The sequence below is a fragment of the Coloeus monedula genome, assembly GCF_965178545.1.
Source record: "Coloeus monedula genome assembly, chromosome: 15".
In the NCBI taxonomy this organism is placed as follows: Eukaryota; Metazoa; Chordata; class Aves; order Passeriformes; family Corvidae; genus Coloeus; species Coloeus monedula.
Genome location: NC_138795.1, coordinates 11,996,445 through 12,024,122, shown reverse-complemented (window position 1 = coordinate 12,024,122; position 27,678 = coordinate 11,996,445). Strand labels below are relative to the sequence as shown.

Sequence of the window (27,678 nt, the reverse complement as noted above, 5' to 3'; positions counted from 1 at the left end):
TATCAGGTTTTTCTCTGGGGTACCCTTAGCTAGTTGCAGATAACTTTGCTTGGCATAATAAAATTACATCTTTAAAGAACAGCCATGCAGAACATGAGATGCTAAGTCTGCAATACATGCAGTCAAAACCATAAGCAAAAGATTGGACGCAGTCTGTCAATTGGAGGTACCAAAGTGATTTCTAAAAGCTTTATTATGTCCATGTTCAAGGTTGTTATTCCTGTGCAACAATGGCACCTCTTGCTTTTAGATGTGATGTTTGGTTCTTCTTCATTAGAGACATAACAGGGTGGGGGTTTTAGGTGTTTTAACAGAAATTTTGAAACTTGTTGTTTAAGATGCTTTGGATTGTTTCTAGACTCCAGACCTTGTATTCTGTGCCGTAGTCAGGACATTTCCTCAATTTTCTCATACTGATTTTGCATATGTAATGTGAAATATTGTGATCTAGGTTTCAATAACCTGTTCAGTTAGAATTAGATATAGTCGTTGAAATCCCATTTTATGGGAAGAGAGAAAAAGGAACAAGAGATTATGTAGGCAAATGGATCATTGCAAGAACAAATAAAAATCAAAATGTGAACAACTAATTAAAATGAATGCATAGAAACATCCAAACATTGCTATGTGTGGAGAAATTGCTTAATATCCTTGAACCCCTCTAGGCAAAAAGATAAACTGAGTCATGGTCAATTTCCCTAGGTATTAAAAAGTATCCATTTTTGTTGCTTTGTCACAAGAAAAGTTGTTTTTATTTGACATATGTGCTTCACTTAGATATTTTCAATGTATTATAATGTTACTCTTGATCTATAACTGTAGATAGAAAATGCTGTCTTGCAGAACCAGAAATTCCTAAAATTTGGATGCTTTTACAAACAAGTAATTTGCTGTTAGACATGTGTGTCTATAGGTTTCTTTTACACACTTGAAAAGACTTTCTGGCTCTAGAAGTAGATCACAAGTTGTGCATTTAATATTGCATTTTTTTTTAGCTTCCTGGGAGCTTGAGTCCGCCTGTTGTGTAACTGTGGTGCATTGTGGTGTGTAGGTTCTTCTGTTGCTGTTCTCTTTGATACCAAAGACCCAGACCACCACAGAAAAGAGGGCAAGACATTTTTTTCCCTCTTAGTGTCATTACTGTTAGAGTAAATTAACCTCTCCAAGTTTCTATATTAATGAGATGACTTTATGCAACATATTGACTGAGTAAAAGATGGGAAAAAATCTGAAGCAGCTGACAGGTGGCCCTAACTGCTGTAATCGGTGTATTGGACCAAGTGTGCAGTAATGGGGAGCAAGACCAGAATCAAAGCTCCCCTGCTCAAATAGACCTTCTACCTGTACGGTTGCAGTCTTGCAAACTTGTGTTGGGGCTGTACACTTCTATAGGAGATCTGAAAGTATCTGTGGTCAAACTAGCAATGCAGTTTCTGATGACTATATCCAAAAAATTAATAATTATTCATGTAACACTCCCTTCTAGTTTTTAAACCAAAGCAAAACTTGAGTGGCTGGTTTAAGTAAAATGGTGACAGAAATTTTCATTTTGTCGTTTATATTCTGTCTTCAAACAATACTGAAGAGCAAATTGGTCCTACTGTATTATCAGTAATCAATTTAAATGGCCAATGTGGAAGAGGAAGCCCATTATGTAGATATTTTTAAATACTTTATTAACAGTTTATAGAGGTTAGGGACTAATTTATTGAAATTTTCAATGAACCCTTCCACATGTGAGATGATTAACCTATTTTATAAATACCTATGCATAGCAATGTATCTGTGAGTGATTGAGAAAGTGACTTGAAAGAGGACATGCTGTGAAGAGACAGCAGCACTCAGCTGTATATTTTAACACAAAATATTCATACATTAATTAAGATGTGCTTTACTGCATTATTGGCTCCAGATATAATTTGGATTTTACCTGCAAATTTGCATCTGGGTTACAGCATGATTACTGCTGACTCTAGAACAGACAGGCACCTAGCATCTGCTGCTAAAGACCACAACAACCCACTCCACTCGTGTCTTGTTCTGCACTACCCATTCCTACAGCAAGGCTGGTGCAACACTGCCTGGAAATAATCTATTAATGTCAAAGAGAACTCTTGACTGCATAATCACAGTAATGGCCTATTTATTCTAAACAAAACCATAATTTGTAAGGTAGCTGCATTTTTCATGATATAGTATTAGGAAAACAATGAAAATAAATTAATCTGTGTATTTTTAATTATTCCTGATACTTTAAGTACTTAGCTGTATGTGAAAATGTTCCCTTAATATCTTTCAAATCATATGCAACAATTTCAGTGTGGACAAGATTATTGGCTTTCCTGTCAATTTTTGGTTAGAAGTAGTACATGGAGACTTAAATATAGCGTTTCCTTGGGGTTGTTACAACAAAGTATGGTAACTTCACCAGAAGTCTTATGTACTTACATGCCACTTATCTTTTCCCACGTTCTGTTGAGCTGACCTTAGGAAGTTAATTACTGTTTTGAGACAATAGAAAGTGATCTTAAAACTGCAAATTAATAGACTTACTGTGATCTACAATGCTTCTGATAGTGCCCTCAATTTTTGAGGTAGAACTTTAAGACACAAGTCACTGAGGTCTAAGAGAAATGAACAAGTTTTTGACTTTCTTCTTCTTTTTTAGTTTATTTCCTTTTCTCTTTTTGATTAGGGATCACAATTGGAATAATTCGCTGCTGATTGTGTGATGGCATATTGTCCTAAGCAGAACATTTTTCCAAAAACATTTGTTCCATAAGTAATTTTAACTAATGTCAAATACTTCTGAATCATCCTCTTAGCACTTACAAAAAAGAACTTTTAGTCCTCCATCTGTTTCTCCTTAATTTTCAGCTTTATTACACATGCAATTACAATTTTCGTCTTCTAAAAAATTCACTACACAGTTCATTTCCCACAGAAGGTAAATGAATAAAAATTTGTTTTCTTTAGCATCAGCCTGTCTGTTTTCTATGCTTGGTCGGAAGCCAGGAATATTAGATTTCAACATTTAGTTTTTAATAGTGTGACTTTTAATGTTAATATGTGTGGATATTGTGTAAATTATCCAGTGGTTGGAATCTGAATCCTCTTTACCCCTTCTTTTTTGTTTGTTCAATTCTAAGCAGAATGGTTAATTATACTGCACTAAGATGAATGTTCAAAATTGCTATTGTGCTAAATGAGCATGAAATAATGAATAGACAGAGGTTTCCCTATTAAGTAGAAATTTCCTGTGAGATTGTGCTGTTCTTGAACGCAGAAATTAAAAAATAACATATACCGGCTTTTCCCAGCTCACTCGCTGTAGTTGTTGCATTGTCATGTTCTAAACTCATGAAAACCCATATGTTGTGGTGCTAAAGTGTGATGATATCCTTAAGAATGATACTTAGTAATTTAGTATTTCTGTCTGTTTTGTTGTAACGTCATTCGGGTAGAAGAGGAGGTTAAATTTTAATTAAACCAGTGTGATGTGATCGTAGAAGTTGAGGTCTGAGATATGGAGTGGTACGTTTTTGATTAAATCATCTTGATACAGCAGAGTGCAAAGATAATTTTTTTTCTTGCTAAGAAAAAATGTACAGAGAAGTTCAGGGTCATGTACTTTTTTTTCTTTTTAATTCCATTGTGTATCTTTGACTCATATTAGAGGAATGACACATAAGGATTTAGAATAAACTTAGACTAAATAATAATAAAAAAGATATTTAGTTTATTTAACTGATTAATGGATAAATTTTTTACAAAGTATGATAGCAATGTAAATAAAAAGCAAGTGAAATAAAGCTAATAGGAATGGAATAAAGTACAAAAAGGTTCCTCCTGCACCCAGATCTAGAGAACTAAGGATCCAGATAAAACTTAAGAATCAAATAGAATCTAGTGAAGAATCCATTTTAAAGTGGCTCACATGTATCTCCAGTTCTGTGAAGCTTAGAATTTTCACTGTCTGTATAAAAAATCCATAGAAGTTTTGTTTGTTTTGTTTTTATTTCAAAGCCCTGTACTGAAGTGTACCCATGATTTCACTAGGTGTAGGATTAGCAGACATGTGAAGCTTTGTGCATAAAATCTCTGATCCTGCATGAAAGTGAAAGAGAGATCTGGTTTTGCCTAAGAATTCACCTGGTTTGTCTTGTTTGGTTTTGGGGGTTTTTTGTTTGCTTTTTTAAAGACCCTTCACAGTACTGATTTGGTAAAGTGCTCTTTTGTAAAACCCCCAATTACACGCTTAGTTTTAAGCACTTAATATTTTCCTCTGGAAGGGTGCTTTATGAAGCATTGACTGTATTTGCTTCCTATTTGTGCAAACTTTGCTGTAATTCATTTTAGATATTTTTTCCTATTTAATCTAAAGAGTCTTTAATTCTCCCAGGCTCAGAGAGCATCTCTAGTTGTATATATTCCTTGCTGAATAGCTCAAACAAGCAGATACTAAATTCATGTTTTGGTTAGTTCCTAAATAAGTGTGTGTGAGAGCGCATGCAGTGGAATTCATTAATTGTGAGCTGCTGTAGATAATCATGTTGTGCCATAGGCCAGTTGAAGTCTAGCTTGACATTTTGAACACTGCAGAGATGAGGAGATAATTTAAGAGAAGTACTTAATTGTAATATTTGGTGACACAGATAACAAGTTGTCTAATACAAGTAATGAAGCAATTAATTTAGGGTGTGCTTGTCTCAAAATGTTCATGGAACAGCCCAGGTTGGGAAGGACCTTGAAAGATCATATGTACTTGCTTATATTCCCTGTTCTCCCCACTTCACACCCACTGAGAAAAAAACAACAAACAACAACAACCACCAAAACAAAAAAAACCACCACCAAACAAACAAAAAACCTGCCAAATTGTGCAGCAGTTTTCTAAATAAGACCATGAGTTAGAATTCGAGTATCTGTGTCTGGGCAGTGTTTTCTTTAGACAAATCAGTGCTAATACAACATACTCCAAACATCTATAATATTCTGTAGTGTTCAGGAGAAGACTTCTCTGGTACAGGCAATGAAGAAATCTTGCATCAAGTAACACAGCAAAAAGCAAACAGTAAAAAATCTGCATTGATGTGAAACAGAACTTCAAGTTATATGCAAATGGTGACAAAAAATAAGCTGCTTTGAGTAGAATCAATAAAGACATTTTCAGAAGGAGTGCATAAGTGCTGGTTCTGAAATGCTGCTTGGAATGAATAGTTACTCTTTGTTTGAAGATTTTTGCTTAACTTTAGGATTGGCTTACGTACTGGGTTAATAGTGCCATGAGAAAATATAAATACCTGTTTATAACAGGAATATCTGTTAAATAGGATTTTCAAAATCCTCTGCATGTTTATGATTCTAAATTGGTGTTTGAAAACATGGTATATTCTCATAATGTTTTTAATATTTTAAGTCAAAACAAAAAAAATTTCATCTATGCGAACAATTTTCAGTCATTGTGTTGATTTAAGACACATCTATATATCCTCTCTGTACTTATATTGATTTTTAGACATTTGGGAAGAAAGAAGAAAGAATATTGTTACAAGAATATAACACCAGTATTTTTCACTAGCATTATTCCTTTTTTTAAGGTCTACAACCTTTACCTAATCTACTATATAGATTATTTATTATAATGAACTGAGATATAACAATCACCTCAGGAAAGTGCTACAAACAAGAGAGAGGTGTGGGTAGAATCCCTGTATACCAGTCTCATTTGCCAAACAAAGTTTCTGATAAATTTATACCTTTAATTTCATTACCCTTGGGTATGGTACTCTTATCCCAGAATAATTGTACATCCACTATCTCCTTAAGAACAGGGCACAGCATATGGGGTACTACTTACCAATTTAATTTTATCGTATTATTCTGAGCTGTGTTTGCTTTCTTTTCTACTTATTTCACAGCAAAGAAGGTTTCAAGCTTCTTAGTGGTTGGTTATGGATTAGCTGGAAACAATAACATTAAAAAGCCCCAAGCCCTATCTGTAAAAACAAAGGGCTTCTTATCCATGGTGCTGGTATCAAATTCTGGTTCTGTTGTGTTTGCTTATAAATATGGATCTGAATGCTTCCTCATTTTCCCAGTGACTTTCTGGGAAAGATGATGATCAGAATTCAAGAATAGAGTGTTGATAAGCAAAGCCCAGTAGGAAAAAAAAAATGTAGTGTGTGATTCTGAGATGTTTGTGCTTACTTTCTTTCTTGCTTACTTAATGCGAGAGGGGTAAATGAGGAAGAGAAAGAGATCACTGACACTGGTGAAACACCCTTTCTGACAAGTGCATTACTTAGGAATTCACTTTTTCTAATTAAACAAAATAATTCTTAAAGGGAAAATTTTGTAGAGCTTCTACTTCATTTGAACATGATGGAGAATGCATCTCAAAGAAGAGTTTCTTTAAAAAAATCCTAAATTTCAAGTAGTGTGTAGCAACATAAGAATATGTTGTAAAGCACTTTCATGACTTTTGAGAGAGGAAGTATGCTGTTATTTTAAAAGAATAAATGTGTCATCAATCAAACGAGTGAATTGCTACATAAGTGCATTTCATGCATGAATTAACCAGCTACTAGCTAGTAGATACCAAATCAATGTGGGCTGCTTCCCAGCTAACATGGAATGTGCTCAAGCAGAAATACTATATCCAGCACATGAGGTCATGGCTAGAAATACATGAGCTACTGGAGGTTTTGTTTATCTAACACCTGCTAAAGCCCTGCACTTATTGCTATGGCTTTGCACTTATTTGCTGTGGTCTAGTAATTTGAGAGAAAAAGCAAAGCATTTCAGCTAATGTCTTTTTGAACCTATTATGACTAAAATTTTAACAAAATTTTTATTGTGAAGGTAGAAAATGAACTCGTAAATCCAGTGTTACAAATTCATCAAGACTGATGAAGATGCCAGGAGATGGGTCATTGTTTTCAGGACAATCTTTTTGGAGTCATCACAGAGCTTTTTGGGGTTTTTTTGTGTCTTTACGTGTGTTTGATTTGTTTTTTATTTTCATTTCTCTCCAGAATTCCAATAGTAGGACAGCAAAAATATGTTTGATATCTACCGAACATTGGAGGGAAAGGGAAATAATGGCACTGTCATAAACTTAGAAATTGAAACTCATTTGCCAGGTCATCTTATGAATGAAAAAATGTTTTGTGTAAGTTTTAAGGAATGTTTGATGATAGTTTCTCCTGAAAATTTATTGTTTGTTTCTGATCCATGGATTAGTTGGTTTCCATATCTTTATCAAATTTCTGAGTTTTTAATGTAAGAATTCACAGGTTTTAAGCGGGAATATGTCCTTAGACTTCTTTCTAACAGAGCACATTGACTTGGTTAATTTTGATTTGTTTCCAAATATATAAAGATGTGAGAATAATAATCCAGTGCCACACGTCAAAAAATGAACCAAATGCATTGCATTCTTTTACCTGTGTAAAAATGACTACTGCTTTTGGAAACACTGGTTTAGTGTTCCTTTAGCTGTGAAGAAAATGCAAAACCCTTTCTCAGGTACTCCTGAAGTATTAATGGAGTTTTGGTTCTTAGGCATTTCATTTTCCAGAAATTTGAGTGAATGTCAAGTGTGTGAAGTAGAGAGAAGGCAGGAAATATTGTATCCAGACAGCTGGATATCCAGATGGAAGGAATGATGTCAAATGGAGTCCCAGCAGGTTGTGTAAATGCCTTCCAGTAAGAGTAGCTGGAGGGAACTGCCATATAAGTTGAGGGTTTGCTCTGTGCAAGATCTTAAAATTGCTTAAAAGCCATCCATGTTTTCAGAAGAGTATCTGCAAAGCCAAACACATTTAAACTACAATTATAATGAAACAGCTTAGCTAAAAATGTAATCCATTGTTGAGCTTTTGATGGGATACCCTCCCTTTTCAGATGAGGGTGAAAGAGCAGAGGAGGCTGCTGTTCTGCTAAGTTCTTTATTTCATAGACTCATAGTTTTCTGAAGGCAGAGTTCGAAGGGGTTACATGATAAGGCCAAGCAGTAACAGCAGCAGCAGAAGGCAAACAGCAAATAGAAACAGCTTCTTCTTCTCTAAACTTACAGAAGTGTGGATTATATTTGTTAATTGACCAATAATATTGACACACAATTCTAGTTTTTCTTTTCTTAACCTATCCTGGTGTAATTCTAACAATCGTAAATCTTACACAAGTGTTACATAGGTATTACACAGATTTGCATATACAGTTTCTATCCGCTCTTATTGTTTATGTGAACACTATAAAAAATGGGAACAGTATAGTTCCAACTATGTTTTGTCTAAAGTAAAGAAATTCTGTGAAAAGGTAACACTGCTGCAGCAAGAACTGTTTGAGATCTCTTTGCTGCAGCTGTTCCAATGTTTAAAGCACTTAGCATATATTTCTACTACAAGTTAAAAATCTGTATTTCTATTTCACATTGGTGTGACTTAATGTGTCTCAACTTATCCAAAGGTTTTAATTCAACCCCTGTACTTTGGCTTCCTTCTGGGCCTGGGTCCAGAGGAGCTCTCACTCCAACAATCCATGTTTCCTGAATAATTTCCTGATGCACTTATATCTGCTTTTGGTAGAAGGGCTAAAAAGCATAAATACTTCTATTGCCATTTGCCCAACAAGCTGTCTGACTGGGGGGAAAAAAAAAAAAAAGAAAAGAAAAAAGACCAAAAAAAGAGGTATCCTTATCTTTCCTTATTTTGTTAAAATAGGCTGGGTTTGTATTAATGCCAAGTAAGAAATACTTTCCATGCCATTTCCATTAACCATTTGCCTTTCATTCCTTGAAAAAAGGTTCTCTTGGGTCTCATTCTTGGTGTTTCCAGCTGTCAAAACAGTTACTTCCACTTGGTCACTGAAGTACAATTCTGATTTGAACTCTGGAAGAAATAGTGTACCACAAAGGAGGGGACAAATTTTGAAGGTTGAGATGAGGTATTTAATCCAGTCAATGACAAATAAATAGACCCATTTGGTAGTAAAGGATGCCAAATTAATTTTTGCTTTTTGATTCTTGTAGTCTATTTCTGAACTGATAGTACAAGTGTAGAGACATTATTAGCTCTTGATGAGAGGATAGCTTCAGTCTGATAAAGTACAATCAGGATTGTTTACAAAGTATCTATTAACTGTGGAAAGTGGAAATAAATTATTTAATTGCATAGAAAGTTCTCTGGCACAGATGGAAACCTTGAAGATTAAAAGATAGAACAAAATAATCATCTACTGTACAGGAATGGAATATTTTCATGAGAAGTTGGTGCCAATTGAAGCATATACAAGCTAGTGAACAACAAATGCATTCAAAACCTCCCTGGTAACTGAATCCTGTTGATTTCTAAGTGTCTCAAATAGTTGTGAGATTAAAGAATGGAGGCAATTGCTGAGAAAATGACACAAAAAGGCTGGAGTAATAATACACTAAACAGAACAGATAAAAGCAGTAGTGTTGCAATGGCTCTAAAAATGGTGACTTTGAGTCAAACTGAAATTAAGTTGCAGTGACTGCTAGATTAGGGTGACCATCCTGATTTTTCCTTTTTGAAACATAGGGAGTTTATCTCTAAATGCAAGCAGCAATTTCATTGTTATTAAAGTCTTGTTCTAATCCGCTTTTCAAGGTCTTCAAGACCAGGTTGGAAAAAGTCCTGAGCAACTTGGTCTGACCTCACAGCTGATCTTGCTTTGAGTGTGAGGTTGGACGAGATACACCTTTGTAACAGAGGCACTTGTAATAAAATTTTCACTGTGAGATATTCCAATAGGTTTTGGCTTTCCTGAACCATAACAATTTGAAGTATAATTAATGACTATTAGAGATGCAATATTTTTCTGCCTGGGTTTTTTTTTTCCTTCTGATTTTTTTTTCCTAGAACATAATACTATTAGTTTTGCTTTCATCTGAATACATCACTTATTCTCTTGCAGTGTCTCAACTAAGTGTATTCTCTTTGCTGAAATGTTGGACTGTCATGCAAATTGGACCTTCTACAAGCTTCCACAGGCTTGTCATCACTGAAAGAAATTATATGTATTTCTTTTAAATTGTCCTTTTTACTTCAGTGCTGGGAGTTCTCTGCAGTGCCTGACATTTCTGAGCGGAGACAGCCTGTCACATGCTGGGGCTTCAGGGAGGAGACCATTTAAAATACAAGAAAAGATCTAGGAGACATGACACTGTTCCTTTTTTTTCATCCTCACACTCTTCACTGTTCAAATTTCATGAAATCTGTACATAAGGTTGCAGAGATTATTTGCTGAGAAAGAGCTAAATAAGGGTGGTTTGTCTATTCCCACAAGATTTATCTGTAAACAGGGAGGAAACACATCAGTTTGCAGTGCAGCCTCTGGCATATTGCAGCAAGATACAGAAACACTTCTAGGGATGTTTCTGGGGGATATTTGTGCTCTCCAGAGCACATTGCTTTCTTTCAGTTTGTTACTACCAGATTAATAAACCATTTTAGAGAGCTGGGAATCAGCAGAGCAGAGAGATGAAGTGTTGTGGAATGTGACAGTGTTTAACAGGAGAGAACTGCTGCTGGTCCTCCTCATGGGACTGGGGAATGGCATGAGAAAACTGCCTTGCCTAGAGCCATCTCTGTTTCTGTTTCCAAAGTGCATGTGTTTGGCAAAGATATAGAAGAAAAAGAAGTAAAAAATAGAACACAAAAAATGCCAAGGAAATCAGCATAAAAATCTACCATGGTTAGTAGTAGTAGTAGTATGTGAGAAAATGTATGCATACAGGCAAAGGGAGAAGGACTCTCAGCTCATTTAGAAGAAAAATAAAGCAAAAATAAACTCGGGGTATGTCATTCACAGACCTGTCTGGTTTTCTCGTGTAAATTTTTGTGAAGTATCAGCAGCTTATAGAGACCATAATAAGCTAAAGAAATTAATTAGTCTAATTGTGTTTCAGTTATACAGTACATTATTAAAGGAAATGTTATGTATCCCATTGTTTTTGTAATTCTGCAATGAACTAAATACTAAAGGAAATGTTTGGGATTATTTAAAAAATCTTTTCCTTCAACTCATGCTCTCTCTCCCACTACCTGTCTCTTACATCAGTATTCTCTTGTGATTGTTTAATCTGTGTAAACATTGCTTTGTGAGGCGATCTTAAAATTGGCTTTAAAATATTAATTTTTTATGAAATATATCCTTGATCTAGTTTTAGAAGTGTTACAAATATAAGATAATCATAACTACTTTGACAAAACTCTGTAATAGCTGAGTCTGTATCTTGCTAAAGGATACTCCAAGTCAGAACAGAAAATGTGACAGTGTTCAATGTCAAGAAGCACTGAGGAAAGCAATCAGTTCATTAATTAATAATTTATCTGGATTATATATCCAACACTTTGTTTAGGGCAACATTGAGAAAAGCACCCTGATTTTGTCCACTTTCCCAGTACTAATATAACAGAGGTTTCTTAACTGTTGGTTACCCAGAATTTCAGTTAAATTTTGAGAAAGTTATAGGACTGTCCAGCTCAATTAGGAATTTCATTCTGATGCCTCCTAAAAATCTGACTCAGTACTTTCATCTGAGCTTCTCCGCTCTCTCTTTAATTTTATCATTAAAATGAAGGTGATGTTTAGTAACTGCATAATGCCAAGACTGCTAATATTGGGTCAGCATTGATTAATATTCATATGTACTCCTTCTTTTCTACAGAACTGTTATTCTTACAGTAAGGCTATCTGGGATGTTATCTTTTACCCTCTTAATCAAAAGGGAGTTTTCACATAGATTAATAAGATTTCATATATCTAAATCTCACCAATATTACATCACAAGCAAAGCAAAAATTAATAGTTGTTCTCACCTGTGAAAGAGGAAAATACCAAGGCACCTTCCTGCTTTTCCCAGATCTCGACTCCTTTTCTCAGGAGAGAGATGGAGAGTTAAACTCCTTTGCTTTTATGCTAGTCTGCTGGCTGAGGCAAGAGAGTTTTTTCTGGGACTTTGGTGGCATCTTCTTCATTGTCTTCTTCGTCATTGTCTTCTTCTTCTTCGTCGTTGTCTTCTTCCTCTTCGTCATCGTCTTCATCGTTGTCATCATAGTCTTCGTCATCTTCATCATCATTGTTGTCGTCTTCGTCGTCGTCTTCGTCGTCATCTTCGTCGTCTTCATCATCTTCATCATCTTCATCGTCATCTTTGCCATCGTCATCATTGTCTTCATCATCGTCATTGTCTTCGTCGTCTTCGTCTCCTCCTTCTCCATCTCCTCCTCCTTCTTCTTCTTCTTCTCCTCCTTCTCCTCCTCCTTCATCGTCTCCTTCATCGTCTTCGTTGTCTCTTCTGGACTGTTCAGCAACACCAGACCATCACCAAGAGGCCCTACACCTCGGCCTGGAGGGGCCCACCCCAAACCCCAGCTCCAGAGAGGAGAAAGCCACGCCCACAAATGATTCCAAAATCTACCCAGGTTCTCTCCACAGCGAGAGGTTTTATTATTTAGCATTATTCTTTTTTTTTCCCGTGGCTGCGTGCAATTTACTTCTTAAATAAATAGTTTACTTTTCACTTTCTTCTGAGGAAAATTCTTTTCGAACCTGGTGGGGGAAGGATGGCTGTAACCTGCCTTCTATCAAAGGACATTCATTTCAGACATTGCTCTGAATTTGTCTCAAACTGGGATAACCACTAAGCATAAAAATTCAGTCTGAAGCTCAGATATTCAAATTTTTGTCAGCTATTTCTCATAACTTTTTAATATTGAAACTAAATTTACACTTTTTAGTGAGATAACTTTGTGGCTTGTTTCAGTATTAAGCCTATGGTTCAAAATTTATAGATTATTACACATCCTTTTGGATGTGGAAAGGCACAAGGAGCTATGTAGTGTAATGATAGGAATATTAATGGCACTTTTGTCATTGGAGTCTCCGTGCCTTTATGCAGTGACAGCTCCTTGATTGATGGAAGCAAGGCTACGCTTATAAATAAATAAATTCTGGAAATATTTATTCATTTCCATAAGTCTTCTTGAAAAATATTGCAAAATATTTATCTTAAGCATTATGTGCTTTAGACTAACACCTATTTGTTTTAGTATTAATTTTGTATGTTTTTCAGAAGTTAATTGCAGTGATGTGGAGCAGCATTAACTAGACAGTCCTTTCAGTCTCTGAATGAATTCTTAAGGCTTTGTTTGTGAAGGAACTTAGGAATCTGTAAAGCATCAGGAAAAGGAGCACTTATTCAAATGTTAAAATGTTATGCCAGTTTAGTTCTGCATCTAGGCACAACTTGAATTCTCAGTTTTAAGCCAGATTTAATCTATCAATAACTACAATAACTATATTCTTATCTGGAATTCCTCCCTCTACACCCCCCCCCCCCACCCTCCATTAAAAGTATTGGACACTCGTGGTTCTGCTTAGTGTTTCTGGTTTTTTACTCTCGAGTCTCTCCTGCAAAACAATATCTTAGGCCACCATCTGCTCTCACCAAACCTTTCAGCTGGATCTCCAGTTCTGCTTAATCACAGGTTTATTTCCACTCTACTTAAGAATTATTATGATTTTTTTGTTCTTTAGTATTTTCAATAAATTCTCTACTCTTTTGCAAGGCAATTTATAATAGGCCATAATTAAAAGCAATATAAATATGATTTCTTTTGAAGGTCTGTGGAACCTTTTCTAAAGATCTGTGGCAGTGAGCAATTACATAGGGAATGATCTGTGAACTCTGGGAAATAACTTGAGATACATGAGTAAAGAAAATTTTCCAATTCAAATATAAATAAACTTTTTGATGTTTCTTGTGGCCTAAAATATTTTATTTTTCTTCAATGACTCGACTAAATACTATTTTTGTCTGCGGCAGAAAACTACTGTTTTCATAACTTCTTTTAAGTGAGAATAGTTGTATTTATTCATTGTACTCTGCATTTGCTTTGTTCATCTGAGAATCCTGCAGTTTTGTATGATGACGAGATCCCTTTAAAAGAGAACAATCTGACAGTTTCAAGAGACATGACTCTCTTAACCAAATAGCAGCAAATACTGTTTTCAGTCCAGATTCACTTTAATCAATCTTCCTCTTATTATCAAGAGACAGCAAATCAGACAGAGCTAAAAGACCTATGGCAGATGCTCGTTGATTGTTGTGACATGCAGCTTGCTGGCTTGGGAAAAGTGCAGCATCATGGTTCAGTCTGGATGACTTGTCAGAAATGAAAATCAAGAGTCACAGCATCTTGCTAAACTAAATAAGGTTACAGGAAACTTACCAGCCAGAACTGCTTCATTTCACTTCAGTGTATGAAATCCATTGTACTGTGAGGACATGTCATTATCTAAATCACCATGGAGAAACAATATAAATATTGGCTACCCTCAGTACTGCTAAGGAGACACAGATTCATGATCTTGTTGCTGAAATCTTACAGTCTCTTATTACAGATTTCACGTAATCGGGACCAAAAGTTTCATGCTAAGGAGTCAAGCTCTGCTGGCAGTCATTTGGCTTTCATATCCAAGTCTCTTGCTTGATTCAATATTGTGTTTTTCTGAGAACTGTGGTGGGAGATTAAAAGCCTGTCTTTGCTGCTTTGTTCAGCTGACAAATGAGAATTGCTGATGAATAAATCTGGGAGAGTTGCAGCAAAATAAATGGTAAGCTTGTTGGGATCTTCTCCTCTTTGGCAAGATCATAAACTTGAGAAGATTAATTGCCATCAAGGAAAGCTCCCCTAGTAAGTTTTAGGAGATGCAATTAATTACAAGTGTTTCACAGATTTAAAGGCAGCTTGGGAAGGGGGATTTGATAGATTGAGAGAGTTCAACTTGAATTCTATGTAAGGTTCCTGATGTCATTGTTTGTGGCTTTTTAATTTGTTTTGAGGGGGTTTTTGTTTATTATGAAGTAAAGATTTACATATGTGAAAAATACTTTTTTTGAAAGGGCATATGACAATTTTAGCATCTCTTTGGCATCACCCATTCTTTCAACTGTTCTTTCTACTTCTATATAAGTCACTTTGTGGTGTCTCCAGCATTAAGCAGACATTTTGCATTATTTTTTCTCAATGAGAGACTGAGATAGGTGATTTTGAATCGAACATGTTGTAGTGGTTGGTTTAAACAAAAAGAGGATTGAAAGGATCGTCAATCAGCACTTTTAAATGTTATTAACAAACAGTTTTTTTAATGTACATGTTAAATAAATAGTGTTCAGGCAAAGTCTTCATCTTCTAACATTTTTAGAAGGAAACTACTTCGTTTTAAAATAGTCATATGTGGAAATGCAGTAAAACATTCTTACAAGTTAGTAATAACCAGGAATGTGATGAGGAGTGGACTTAAGCCAAACCACAAATGAGTTCTCCATTCATTACTGTGGAGCAATGATAAATAGCTTCTTCAACTTCTCACTGTCATTTGGTATATTTACAATATACAGAATGTATATTATATACATTAGATTTGATATATTCCTTCTGCTTAATTTTTTCTCCTCTGAAGTTTCCTGCCTTTATGGTTTCCAGTGTTTCAGTAGCTGTTTTCTATCCCTGTTAATATAAGTGTTGGTTACAGTTTTAAGCTGCAGTGTGAATCAGTCCTGATTTGTGTAATGCAGATGAAAGAGCTATATTTTAAATGTGTTTTCTCACATTGGACCTTATTATCATGCTTTGAAAAAATTTACTTCTGGTAAAGTCTTTTGCATTAGACACCCACTGTCACTGTGAATATTCATGACCTCTATTTCCTTTTTTGCCTTGGTCCTTTTTCCAATATAAAAAGAGGACCAGCAATATGTCAGTTATTGGCCCATGGGTAGGTTTAGCTAAGGCCTGTGTTCTAATATTTTTAAACTAATAATAGGCCCAAACTGATTTTTCTTTCTTTGGCTTAAACATTTATTTGAGAACATGAATGAAATGTGAGAATATAAATAAGAATGCCAGTATTCAGATTCGATGCTTTCCTGTCCACTATCTTCCGTTATGTCACTGAAATTGATGGTCATTCACTGACACCATGTCTGTCTGTGATAATTCTATTTATCTAAATACAAGTTTAAATCTCTCAGTGTATTTACACTTCCAGCAGCTAAAATGTTTGCAGGCAACCACCACAGAGAGTTAAAGTTACTAATGAATATGCTAATACTAACGAAACTGTTTGATACTTTTTTTATTTGTATGGAAAATTATGTATAAAGATTAACTTTGTCTTACGTTTGCTGCTCTTGTGTTCATTATATGAGATAAAGAAGAGGAAAAGTGGAAAGGCAAGGTGATAAGAGGAGGCATCTTTTATTTGATTACAATAGTATTGGGGTAATGATCCTTTTTCTGATGCCTAAATTTTTGCTCTGGACAGAACAAAACAATTTATTAAATTTAAATCTAGACAAACAGTGAAATAATAATGAAAGCTACAAAATTGATATTATTTACAGACAATACGTTTGCTTATTTATATTCTACATTTTTCTTGCAATTTTGTCAATATTAACAATTTTATACAGCATTTCAAGCTTCACATGCCCAGGGCAGCTGAGGAACCTCTTTATTTCTATGGTAGAATGTGTCTGTGTGCCTGTGTTGCAAACAGTCTGTACCTTTGTAGTTTCTGTCTGTGTAATGATTTACACCACCATCATCAGGAGCTTTGGGCTTGGATTTCTCTCAGCTCATTATAACTAGTCTCTTGTGCAAGGCTTTTAAAATGAATTTGCTCACGTTTCCTCCTCAAACTTACACTCTTTCTAGCAATTCCGGCCTGTGAATTTAAAAGGATGCTAAACCTTAAGAAATTAAAATAATCCTTTACTTCTATTCCTCTATTTCTTTTGTGTGCATCTCTTCTTAGAGACAAGATATTTACATGGGGTTTTCTAAACTTATCCTTAGAAGAGAGGGGAATGCCCATATTTAATGTGACTTTAACGACTTTTTTCTTGTAGTATTCCTGTTGGATGAGAATGTTCTTAGTCTCAAAGTATAAAGGGTCTTGGGTTACTTATGGACATTTTGTGCCTGCACATCTTTTTTGAATTACACTTTCATTTGGGTTTTTGAAAAAAGATGCCTCTCTCCTTTTTAAGGAATGAATTGCAGTTTTTGTGACAGGTTTTGCTTTTTTCCTGTCTTATCAATTTCACTTTGACATATGTACATCTTTGGGACTTTTTAAAATTATCATTAAAATACCAAAATGAAATTCAAAAGGTTGTGAGAGTTTTATAACAATTTCTAAGGAGTTCTGTTTTGACCATTAAAAACTCCAGTCACATCTGAAAACTAGGGCCAACAGATGACAAATAATTTTTAGTTGGAACACCAGCTCTTTCTGGAACACAGTGTGTTTGATTTTAGACTCTGGCCTGGTGACTTGGCTTTTCTTTCAGAAATGCCAGTGCTCCAAATTTACAGTTTTATGTAACTCACTCCTGTGCAATGAACCATGTATGTTTACGGTTTTTCCTTCTCTTCTTTTCCTCTTTTACTGAGGTGTAAAAGGAAAAGCATGTTGTATGTATTTATGCTGTGTATTAATACATGTAGGTTATTCCTTGGAATAGGAATAAAATGCAGCATTCCAAGCATAATAGAGAAACAATTGCTACAGATCATTACTTGATGATGTGATATATTAGTATAATGAATACTAATACATTTTCCTACTGAAGATTTTCCTGAAAGCTGGTTATGAATCAAATCATGCAGAACAGTGATGAAGCATAATAGTAAAATTGTTCAGATGTAGGTGGAACATTCTTGCAAGCAGAATTTCATCCTGACCCTGGGGAGGCGGGATGGGGAAGAGGTTTCAGATCATTAAAACTGGTCAGACTGTAGAACAGTTATCAGGTGAATATATTTGGTAGTAAAATAATTGGGAAAGCTCATTTGGTGTTTACCTATTGGAGTTCCTGCAGAGTCACTGTACCGGCCAAAGGTACTGGGATTCCCAGCACGGCTGGGGGTGCAGCAAGGGAAGGGGATTGACCTTTAACCAGTGGAGACAGGAACATGGAAGGGACAGCAATACCATTTGTGGTTTGTGTTGGCAAGGAAGAAATACAGTAACTATTCACAACAGAACATGTATTTCCCCCTGCTTCACTGAAAATTGAAGAGGTGTTTTGAAGCCCATGTACATCGGCTCTTCTGGGGAAGGATGAGGGAAAAAATAAGAGTGTTACCGCCACTGAAATGCACATTTCTATAAAAAAACAGTTTATAATGATTCATCTGAATGCACACTGTTCTGCAGAAGAGGCAGGGTCAATTAGTTTCAAGGTGCTGTGTCACTGCTTACAGAGCTCTGCTGAAATAGCTGTAGTTCTCACAGGCCCTCCCTAGTTCAAGGGGACCTTGATACATACTTACAAATTGTGTACATTGTAAAGAGAATTATTACAACAACCCAATTTCAGTGATTTCTTACTGTGGTGTTCAGTCTTTGAAACTGCAGATTAAGAAAAATTTATTTTTGTATATTCGGAGAAATTCTATATAGCGTTCATATATCAAATATCCTTTTAAATGAAAATGCTTGTAAAATACAATTGTGGCATATTTTTTTAAAGTAGTTCGGCAGGAAGATTAATTTTCCAACTGTAATAAAAAAATTATTAGTTTAGTTTAGTATAAATAGTAGACTCTCCTTTAAAATATGAAACAGCGAATGAGAACTAATACTGCCATTTATGCAAGTCTTTCTCTGCAGGGATGCTCTTAATATACATTGTGTATTATTTCTAGAGGTTTTTTTTAGCATCGGCTAAATATAATGATAATTCTGCATCTGTATAAAAGTTTTTACGAAGATATAACCTTTATAAATATATTATTCTTTAAAACACCAAAAGGTCAAAACATCTCTGAAGCACTGTACGGTGGTGCCCTGCATCAAGACAATGCAAGTCTCGTAATACTGTGAATATTTACTGAGATGCTAATTGTGCTCTCTGAATTGTCCCCTGAAGAATAATTTTACTTCATCTGTAAAATTAAGACTAAGAGTGTATATCATAGGAACCTCAGAGACTTCCCACTGATTTCAGTGCCTAGGGGAAAGTTAACAGACTTTGAAGAGATTTTAATTTAGGGAAGTGTTTGGGTGGTGACTGCAACTTCAGAGACAGAAGGCTTGATCCAGAGCTCTATTGAATACAGTGGAGACCTTGAAATGAAATTCGGATCTGTGAGTGTTCCTGTTTCCTAGAATTCCCAGGCTTGTAAAGGGCTACAGAAATTTCAGGCTGTTAAATGTCTACAATTTATTTTATTTTATTTTTAAATATTGAAATGAGAACGTCCAGGTCATTCATAAAACATAAATGCCCCATCTTCTTTGTGTTCTCACTGCTGTTACTAAGTTTATACGAGATGTTCAGTACTGTAAAAATAAATAAATCTACTTATGGAAATGCTGAACAGAAATGTTTTCCTTTAGGAACAGTCACAATGAATACATCTGTATTTGCATTGTCATTTTTTTGCATATATATGCCATCTGTTTCAATGCAAACTGTTTGTTTGTTTGTTTTTTCTAATTATAGGACTATACCTTGACAATGTACTTCCAGCAAGCGTGGAGGGATAAGAGGCTGTCCTATAATGTAATACCTCTAAACCTCACTCTGGACAACAGAGTAGCTGATCAGCTCTGGGTGCCCGATACCTATTTCCTGAATGACAAGAAGTCATTTGTTCATGGTGTCACTGTGAAGAACAGAATGATTCGTTTGCATCCAGATGGAACAGTCCTTTATGGACTCAGGTCAGTATGAACCATTTCTAACTCTTTTGTCTCTTAATTCAAAACTATGATTAAAAAGCTAAAAATAAAAATAAAAACCATTCCTTGCCTTTTTTTTTTTAATGTTTTTCTTTTTATTGCTGTATTCTATATAACTGATGATATTCCAGGAAAAAAAAATGAAGTATTCTAAGATTGGATAAATTTTTTTTTTAATACAAATTTTGGAGATAAAGTGCCATTTTTAGTACAGTTCAGAGACTTGTATTAAGAACAGATAAGACTGTAAATATTACTTGAAATACTCATTCTGGATTAAAACCCTGGTTTAGAACTGCTTCTTCAAAGGAATTGAAATATGAAATACAAAATGAGGATTTGCAGAAAAAACAGAAAATGTATATGACAGCTGAATTGATAGTTTAACTGATATGTTTTAAAAATATTTTTGATTGAATATTAGATTGCTTTGTATGATACCCAGATGAATCAGCTTTCTGAGTTTCACTTAGATGAGGTATGACTTGAAATGTTTTTCAGCCTGTTGTTGTTGTTGTGTATGACTGTATGTAGAGGGGTGACTGGGAAAATCAACAAAACGTCTTCACCCTTGAGAAGTTAGGAAAATGGGGAAATTGTCTGTTTAGTGATGTTAACAGGATAAATAATTGCTGAGAAATTGATTTTAAAATGTAGCTGCAAAAGACTGACAATGCAATGTGGGTAGGTAACAAAAGAGCAGGAAAGCATTGTCTGGGTTAACAATAGAAAATGCTGCAGAGCTGGGTATTGTATTTACCAATGTTTGTTGTGTCCAATTATGTTTTCTGTGGGAGCAGTTCAGGCTCTGGCACTATGGCTGGGAGCAAGTCTGGAGTTTTTGTGTTTGTTCAATGAAGCAACAGATACTTGGTTCCTTGAAAAGCAGTTGTAGTTTAAAGTGAAATATAAACCAACTACAAAACCCACCTTTATATTAATGGAGTGAGAGCGACCATAACAATGGTTTTGGTGTAGTTTCCAATTTAAGATTCTGAAATCATAATGTTTGTTACTATCTTCTAAAATAAATCAGAAATAAATATCAGGTTTAATGTCTTCAATAATGCTAGCTTTTTATTGCTATTTCTGGCATTTTTATTCTGACTACTTAACCATCTGTAATAATTTCTTTTTTTTTTAAAGGTTGGTAAACAGTAAGTAGAGCTCACAAAAAATTGTCCATAGAAGAATCAAGTAAAAGAAATTTTTGTTTTCTGGGAGTTTCTTCTTGTTCATCTGTTTTTCAAAAACTTAAAACCTTTCATGAAATATACTTTATTTAAGGTTTTGAGGGTTTTGTTTGTTTCTTTTTTTTGAGATGAACTGGTGGTGGTACTGTTTCATTGTTTTGGGTGAAACCTTTGTTCCTCTTCATTCAGCATAAATAGCAAATCAGTTTTAATGTCTTTTACAAGATGCAATAAAATGAAATGGTTTCTGTTTTTTACTTAAAACTGTTTAACGTAATTCGAGGAATCATTATTAATGCTTTGAGCCTTTATTTTCCAGAGTTATTTTCTTCAATACTTACAATCACAATATGGTTTTAGATATAGTTTTAGATTAATTCTAAAATGGGATATTTTTTTATTGTAGGACTTGTGCACAGCCCAGAGTTAAAGGCATTTAGACAGCTTTTTTTCCTAGGTAAAAAATTTCACTTTAGGAAACAATTTTCTAGTATTTGGGTATATGTAGCAATCTCACATTTGAGATTATCAATTCTTACATCTGAGACTCTGCTTGGTGCATTTCAAGTGTTCTCTTTGCCCTGTGAGCTGGCACAAGATGAATGATGGATGTGAATTCTGCCATTGTTCTGTTGCTGTGCTGGAATGAATTGTAACTTAGAGCAGGGGCAGGACGATTGTCACCCTGTACTGGCCTAGCCAGCGCTAAGACTGGGGACTGCAATTGCCTTCACTCCTTTGGCAACTGTGTACTTGAACAGCACAGAGGGGGAGGACACCTCTGGTTCTTGTGTGTTTTGTGGTAGAGACTATGGAACATAACAGATAGCTAATAGGGGACAAGGCAAGAAAAACCCTTCTTATATGTCCTAATTCTTAATGAACCATGGACAAGTCTTGTGAAATGTAGAATCAATTCCTCCTCCTCAGACTCAGCTCAGTAGGTGTCAGAAAGGCTTTCTCGCTAAAATGTCTTTCAAACGCTGGGCTGGATGGGGAAGATGCACTGGTGGTAATACAACAGGATTATATGAGTGCCATATTCTGCTTTTGGCTTTGCTGGACCAAGTAGCAATCAATGATCTCGTTCTAATACTAATGTTTTAGTTTTATAGCCTTAAGTAGCTTTATCTATCTATTTCATCTAAATTCAACTCAGAGTTAATGTTATTTCCACAGTAGTGGAAATAATTTCCACAGTGTCCACAGTAGTGATATATTTAATGCCTGCTTATTAGTAATTTCTGCATACCATTAAAAATACCTGCTTAGTTGTATTTCTCACATATCTAAAACCCCATGTACACTATTATTCTGAAAATTAATACTGTTCTTGCTGTGTTAATTTACTTTAGCTTATACTTACAGTCACATATTCTTACTTTGGGATGCATTTTTCTAAAGTGAGATTCCTTTAAGTGTCAGTCTGAATTTTTTTCATCTCCCCATACATCTATTTATAAACATTATCACATGCACACACATATAAAATTTGCTGTGAATTTGGTTGCATTTACCTTGATTGCTGTAATCAAATTCATTGAACTGCAAGTGATCTTATCAGTATAAATGTAACCATCCCTTTCTTTTGTGTCCCTATAGTTGAATTTCTATTTCATGCAGCAAGCAGTGATCCCTTAACATTGTCCTTTTTGGTTTTGTGAGCAGAACCCATACATGGTGCGCATGTCACATCCAATTAGATTTGACACTGGGAGGTTAAATTTCAGGAAGGACTAGGAGGCAGTTTAGTGAGCACCTGGATCATGCTGTCACTAAAAGAGGGGAGGAGAGAGGGAAGGGAAAAAAAGAAAAAGGGCTAATAATGAAAGGAGACAAAGGGCTGGTGTGTTGTCCTCATAGCCTGCCTTTTTCACTGCTACAGGGCATTAGTTAAGGGCATAACTAAATTCTTGACCTTTTTTATACAGAGAACGTGACATGGTGGTTGCTTTTAAGTTAAGAAGGACTTTTATTTCTGATGGATAGCTGCCAGCTATTTATGTTTTGGGAAAATTGGGGGTTTTGTATTTTTTTCATATTCCATCTGGCAAGAAAATTATTCATTGCTGCCAAGACCAGGACATTCAATAGATTATATACTTAAATCATCTAAATGGTAGAAAATTGTAAACATATAGTCTTAAATGAAGAGTCATTACGGGAAAAATCACTATGTTGGAAGTTAAGATGACTTGCAAGAAGATATTAATGATTTGACCACATATTTAGAACAGTAAATTTAGACATTCACATCTAGGATAGCAGATAGTTTACAGTAGTTTGAGCAAAGCTTAAATAAGATAAGCAGTCAAAACTGAGGAAAATATATGGCTTTAACTAAATTTCTCTGTGTTAAAATATCTGGTTTATTAAATACATTTAGCAGAAATGGGTGCTACAGTAGATGAGATTTGTTATTTCTTACATTTATTTTTACATATATAAATACATATATAAAAAATTTCCCCTGACTTTGGACATAAAGCCTGTTCTAAAATGTCGATCAAAAGTTCAGCTGTCTTCTGCTTTCTTCTGCATAAGCCTGGGGAAGAATCATTTCTCTGATTTTTGTGGCCTCTGAAAGCACCAAGTTTTTTTAATTTTTTCCAGGGATTGGAATGCAAGATTTGAGAAGGGTGACAAGTTAAGATCCTTCTATTTGCCAATTTTGAATTGCTGCTTTTTGTGTAACTACATTATGGTGTCTTTCTGGAACTCACCTCTTTACTGGGAGAGAGTCTTGGGATGCTATGTGTCAGAGTCAGGAGAAAATTTAGAATACAAGGATTAAACGTAGTTGAAGAAGTGGCTTAAGACCAATACGTTTTGTGTGGTTTTGCACCACTACCATGCTGTTTACAGAGATATTGACTCTTGCATACATTTCTCCCAACATTCCTCACAAGAGAACTCGGTGACAGTGGGTAGAGAACTGATAATTACATGCCCAAGAGCATTTTATACTTTTGTATCTCTTCAGTAGGATGGTTTTCTGCTTTTTGTAAATGAAGTTTGTGGGTGTTTTTTACAGAAAAATAGAATATATATGGAATTCCTGATAGGAACCATGTTCTGTGAGGTAACGATGTTGCTGTCCTTTTTAGCCAAAAGGAAAACAAAAGGAAGTAGAACAGAGGAGTGTTTTTCAGAAATTAAAGGCTTTTCCCATTTGAAAGCCCAACAGTTTTACTTGCCAAGATTCATCTAAGGCATTACCAACTATGAGTCTCCAACTCAGCTAGCAGTAATTCCTATTTGACTGATGGAACACAGTAATCTCCCACAAATGAGAGAATTATGTGTATGATGGCCTTGCTTTGTTCTCTACTCAGTGCTACCAGCATTGAGTCACATGAATCCTAAACAGTCCTGGATGCCTGTATTTTGTGTTGTCTCAGCTGTGCCTTCTACTGTCTGCTCACTCAGTTTCAGCTACTTGGAAATTTTCACTTCTGCAAGTAAAATCGATTCTCCCACATTTTGCTCTGGTAAAACAACATTGGGCATTTTTGTTGTATAGTTAGACTTCTTCAGCAGTTTAACTCCTCATTGGCAGCTTATTGTCTATGAAATCTGATGGGCAATTTTAAAAGCAATTGCTTTGCAAATATCTTCTTTTCTCAGACCATATTCCTTGAGAGGTGAGTTGTTCACACCCGCTACCTTTCAGTAAGACATTTGATCTTTATTTTGCTACTTTTTGCTTTTTTCTGGGTTTTTTTTGTTGGGGTTTTTTGTTTGTTTGGGGGGGATTTGTTTTGGGGTTTGTTTTGGTATGGGGGTTTGAGGGGGTTGTTTTTGTTTGGGTTTGGGTTTGGTTTTGTTGGTTTTGGGGTTTTTTTTCTGATAGGGCTTAATTTTAATTAAATTCTAAGCATAATTTGGAGGTAAAGCTCCATTTTTCAGTTTTAAAATCAAACAGTCATTTGTACTAGCTGGAACTCTGGAAGTGTTCAAGCCCAGGTTGGATGGGGGCTTGAGCAACCTGGTGGGAGGTGTCTCTGCCCATGGCAGGGGGTTTGGGACTGGATGGGCTTTAAGATACATTTCAACCCCTTAAAATCTTGTGATTTTGTGAATAAATAATATGTCTTTGGACTGCCTACAATATTTCAAATATACTTGTTACTCCGAAATGTCTTCTGCAAGAAAGAAACAGATCTGTCCTACCTTTTTGCTGCAAAATTGTATTTCCAGAAGCTGGACAGAAGGTGTTTAAGAATTTTTAATGCCCATTCATGGTAAGCAAAAAATGTTCTCAAAATCTTTGTCACTTTGGGGATTTCAGAAGAGATAAAAAGAACCTGGACTTCTTTTCTGGGGAGAAGATATTATTTTGGATGCTGTTCTTTATCATGATACCTGTCAAGGTGGCAGGTGTTTCTGGTTCCATCACATTCGTGCCTCTCTTGGCTGTGCAGCCCTTCATTCCAACTGGGGCCTTGTCCAGCCTCAGGGAGGAAGAGGAAATAAACATAATGAGGTACGCTGTGGCATGAAAAGCACCAATAGCATCTCAAAGTACTGTTGCCATTTGTTAAAACAAATAAGTAAATATTATGCATTATCTTTATTAGGATGTCTGAAGTGTCAGTAGCTTTCTGTTGGTCCAATTAAAAAAAAAGTTTCTTAATTTTGGTTATCACTTCTTGTGATATAATACTAAATTTCTTTAAATGACAATAGGGCATATATAGGCATTGCAAAGAGGAAGTAAAAAGTAATTTTTATAAGTCTTGTTTGAACATGAGAATATCAGTCTGGGAAGAAGCATTTCCACTGTTTTAAGTGGGTAATTTTTTTGTGCTGGTGCTGACAGCTAAAGATGCAATTACTGACTTTTCCTTTGCCAACACTTTCCAAGCCGATTCATAGTCTGACATGCAGTTGTTTACTTTTGCACAAGAAATGAGGTGAATTCGATTTCTGTGTCCAGATTTTCAAGGCCGTTAGTATACATAGACGTGTAAGAACCCTTAAATCTTGTATGCAGGTGGTCAAAGCAAGAACTTTTTGAAAACTTGTAGAAATAAATGCAAACATAGTAAAATATCATTTCATACTGAAGTCATGTAGCTGTTGTGAAGACTTGAAAAAAATTGAGTACTGTACAATTATGTAGAATTTCAAGTACAAAGAATTTCTGCATTAAGAAGTAAGCATTACCACAACAAATCTCATTATTTGGAAATACTGGAGCAGGATAAGTCTGATCACAGCTCTTTTCTTGCACATTCAATATAGATCCAGCATAAGGAAAGGAACTTGAATCCCAATGTGTTGCTTAAATGAAATAATTGTTGTTTTAAATAAACAAGGTATCAGTTCTGGCCCAAGGTGTGGGCCAGATGCTATTTTCCTTTCTAATGCAAATAGTTCTTTTCTAGGTTCCAAGGAATAAAGCAGAGAAATACAACTACTGTTATTTCTAATAACACTGTTCCTGTGAGCTGTAGATTTGGACATGAAGCAAATCATCCAGTTTCTCTGCTCAGTTATTCCACTTGGTAAATTGGAATGCTAAAACCTACCTTCTCACAGGGGTGTTGTGAAGATTAATTAATTAGTTTGTAAAGTGCTTGGGTCCCATAAAACACTACATAAGTGCCAAGCATTATTGTGAAGAATTATAAAATGCCAGCCCTCATGTGCACCTTGGGATGGCCAGGTTATAGATACAAATCTGCTTCATTTTCTCAGAATCATATTGTTCCACTTTTCCTACATAGCAGCCCATTCACAAAATGAGCCAATTAAGGAAAGATGCAATTTCTGGAAAAAAAAAGGAAATCATTGACTCTCATAAATATCTCTTTTCAATTAAGGACTCATAGATTATATATGCATTTTTCTGTAGGATTTGGAATGGCATCCTCATTCATCCTCAGCAGCAGGGACAGTAGCTGTGTTTTAAATATCTCCCCTATCTGAAAGAAAACAAAGATATCTTTCTATTTCAATCCCTTTATTAGATTTTAAGTATAAGTATTCAGAAGGGTCTTTTGCTTTTACTTTTTTATTAAGTGCCTGTTAAGTCATTAATATGTGAGTAATTAGTTCAATTAAGCTTAATAAGAAAAAAAACTTAAGTCACAGGAATCCTTTCTATTAAAAGCCCTATTATCCAAAATTATTGCATTGCAATGAAGTGAAAAAAAGTCTGAGTTCTATTTGCCTAACAGACAGACTGTGGCATTTAGTCTGCGTTAGTAAGAAAGTCTCCATCAGCTACAGAACCATGAAATAGTTCAAGTTGCTCTAAGGGTATTTCATATTCCAAAAACAAATAGAAGTCATCAAAAATTTAATCTTAAATTTTAATAATTTATATAATTTAGTATTACAGCAATCTATCATTTCTCTTCCACAATGTCTTTGATCTATGATTTGAGTTGATGATCCTGAGAAGGGAGATTTTCCCATTGGAAGGACATACATAAAATCTCAGAATGCTCTGATCAAGACTCAGCTAATGGGATGGATGCTAAATGTGTGCATACAAACACGTGTTTAAATATATGATATCTATTTGATAAATAAAACCAATATATTTGTATATGTATAAATTCCACTTGTGCATATTGGAGTTTTTTTACTAAAATTGGTAAAATCTGAGATGGATCTCAGAAGTAAGAGCAGGATTGGGGGCCTTGCATGTGTAAGAAAAATAAAAGTTAGGACACTGTAGAAC

General features: G+C 35.2%; 1 protein-coding gene across 3 annotated transcripts in view; it reads left to right on the top strand.

Moving 5' to 3' along the window:
• GABRB2 (gamma-aminobutyric acid type A receptor subunit beta2) overlaps positions 1–27,678 on the top strand; it is a gene marked incomplete at both ends in the record, with an annotated part of 155,847 nt that overhangs the window by 29,900 nt on the left and 98,269 nt on the right. For all 3 annotated transcript variants that reach the window (XM_082291227.1, XM_082291226.1, XM_082291225.1), the window contains one exon: positions 19,553–19,773. In XM_082291227.1, coding sequence (XP_082147353.1) covers positions 19,553–19,773 — 221 coding nt within the window. The remainder of the gene's footprint in view (positions 1–19,552; positions 19,774–27,678) is intronic.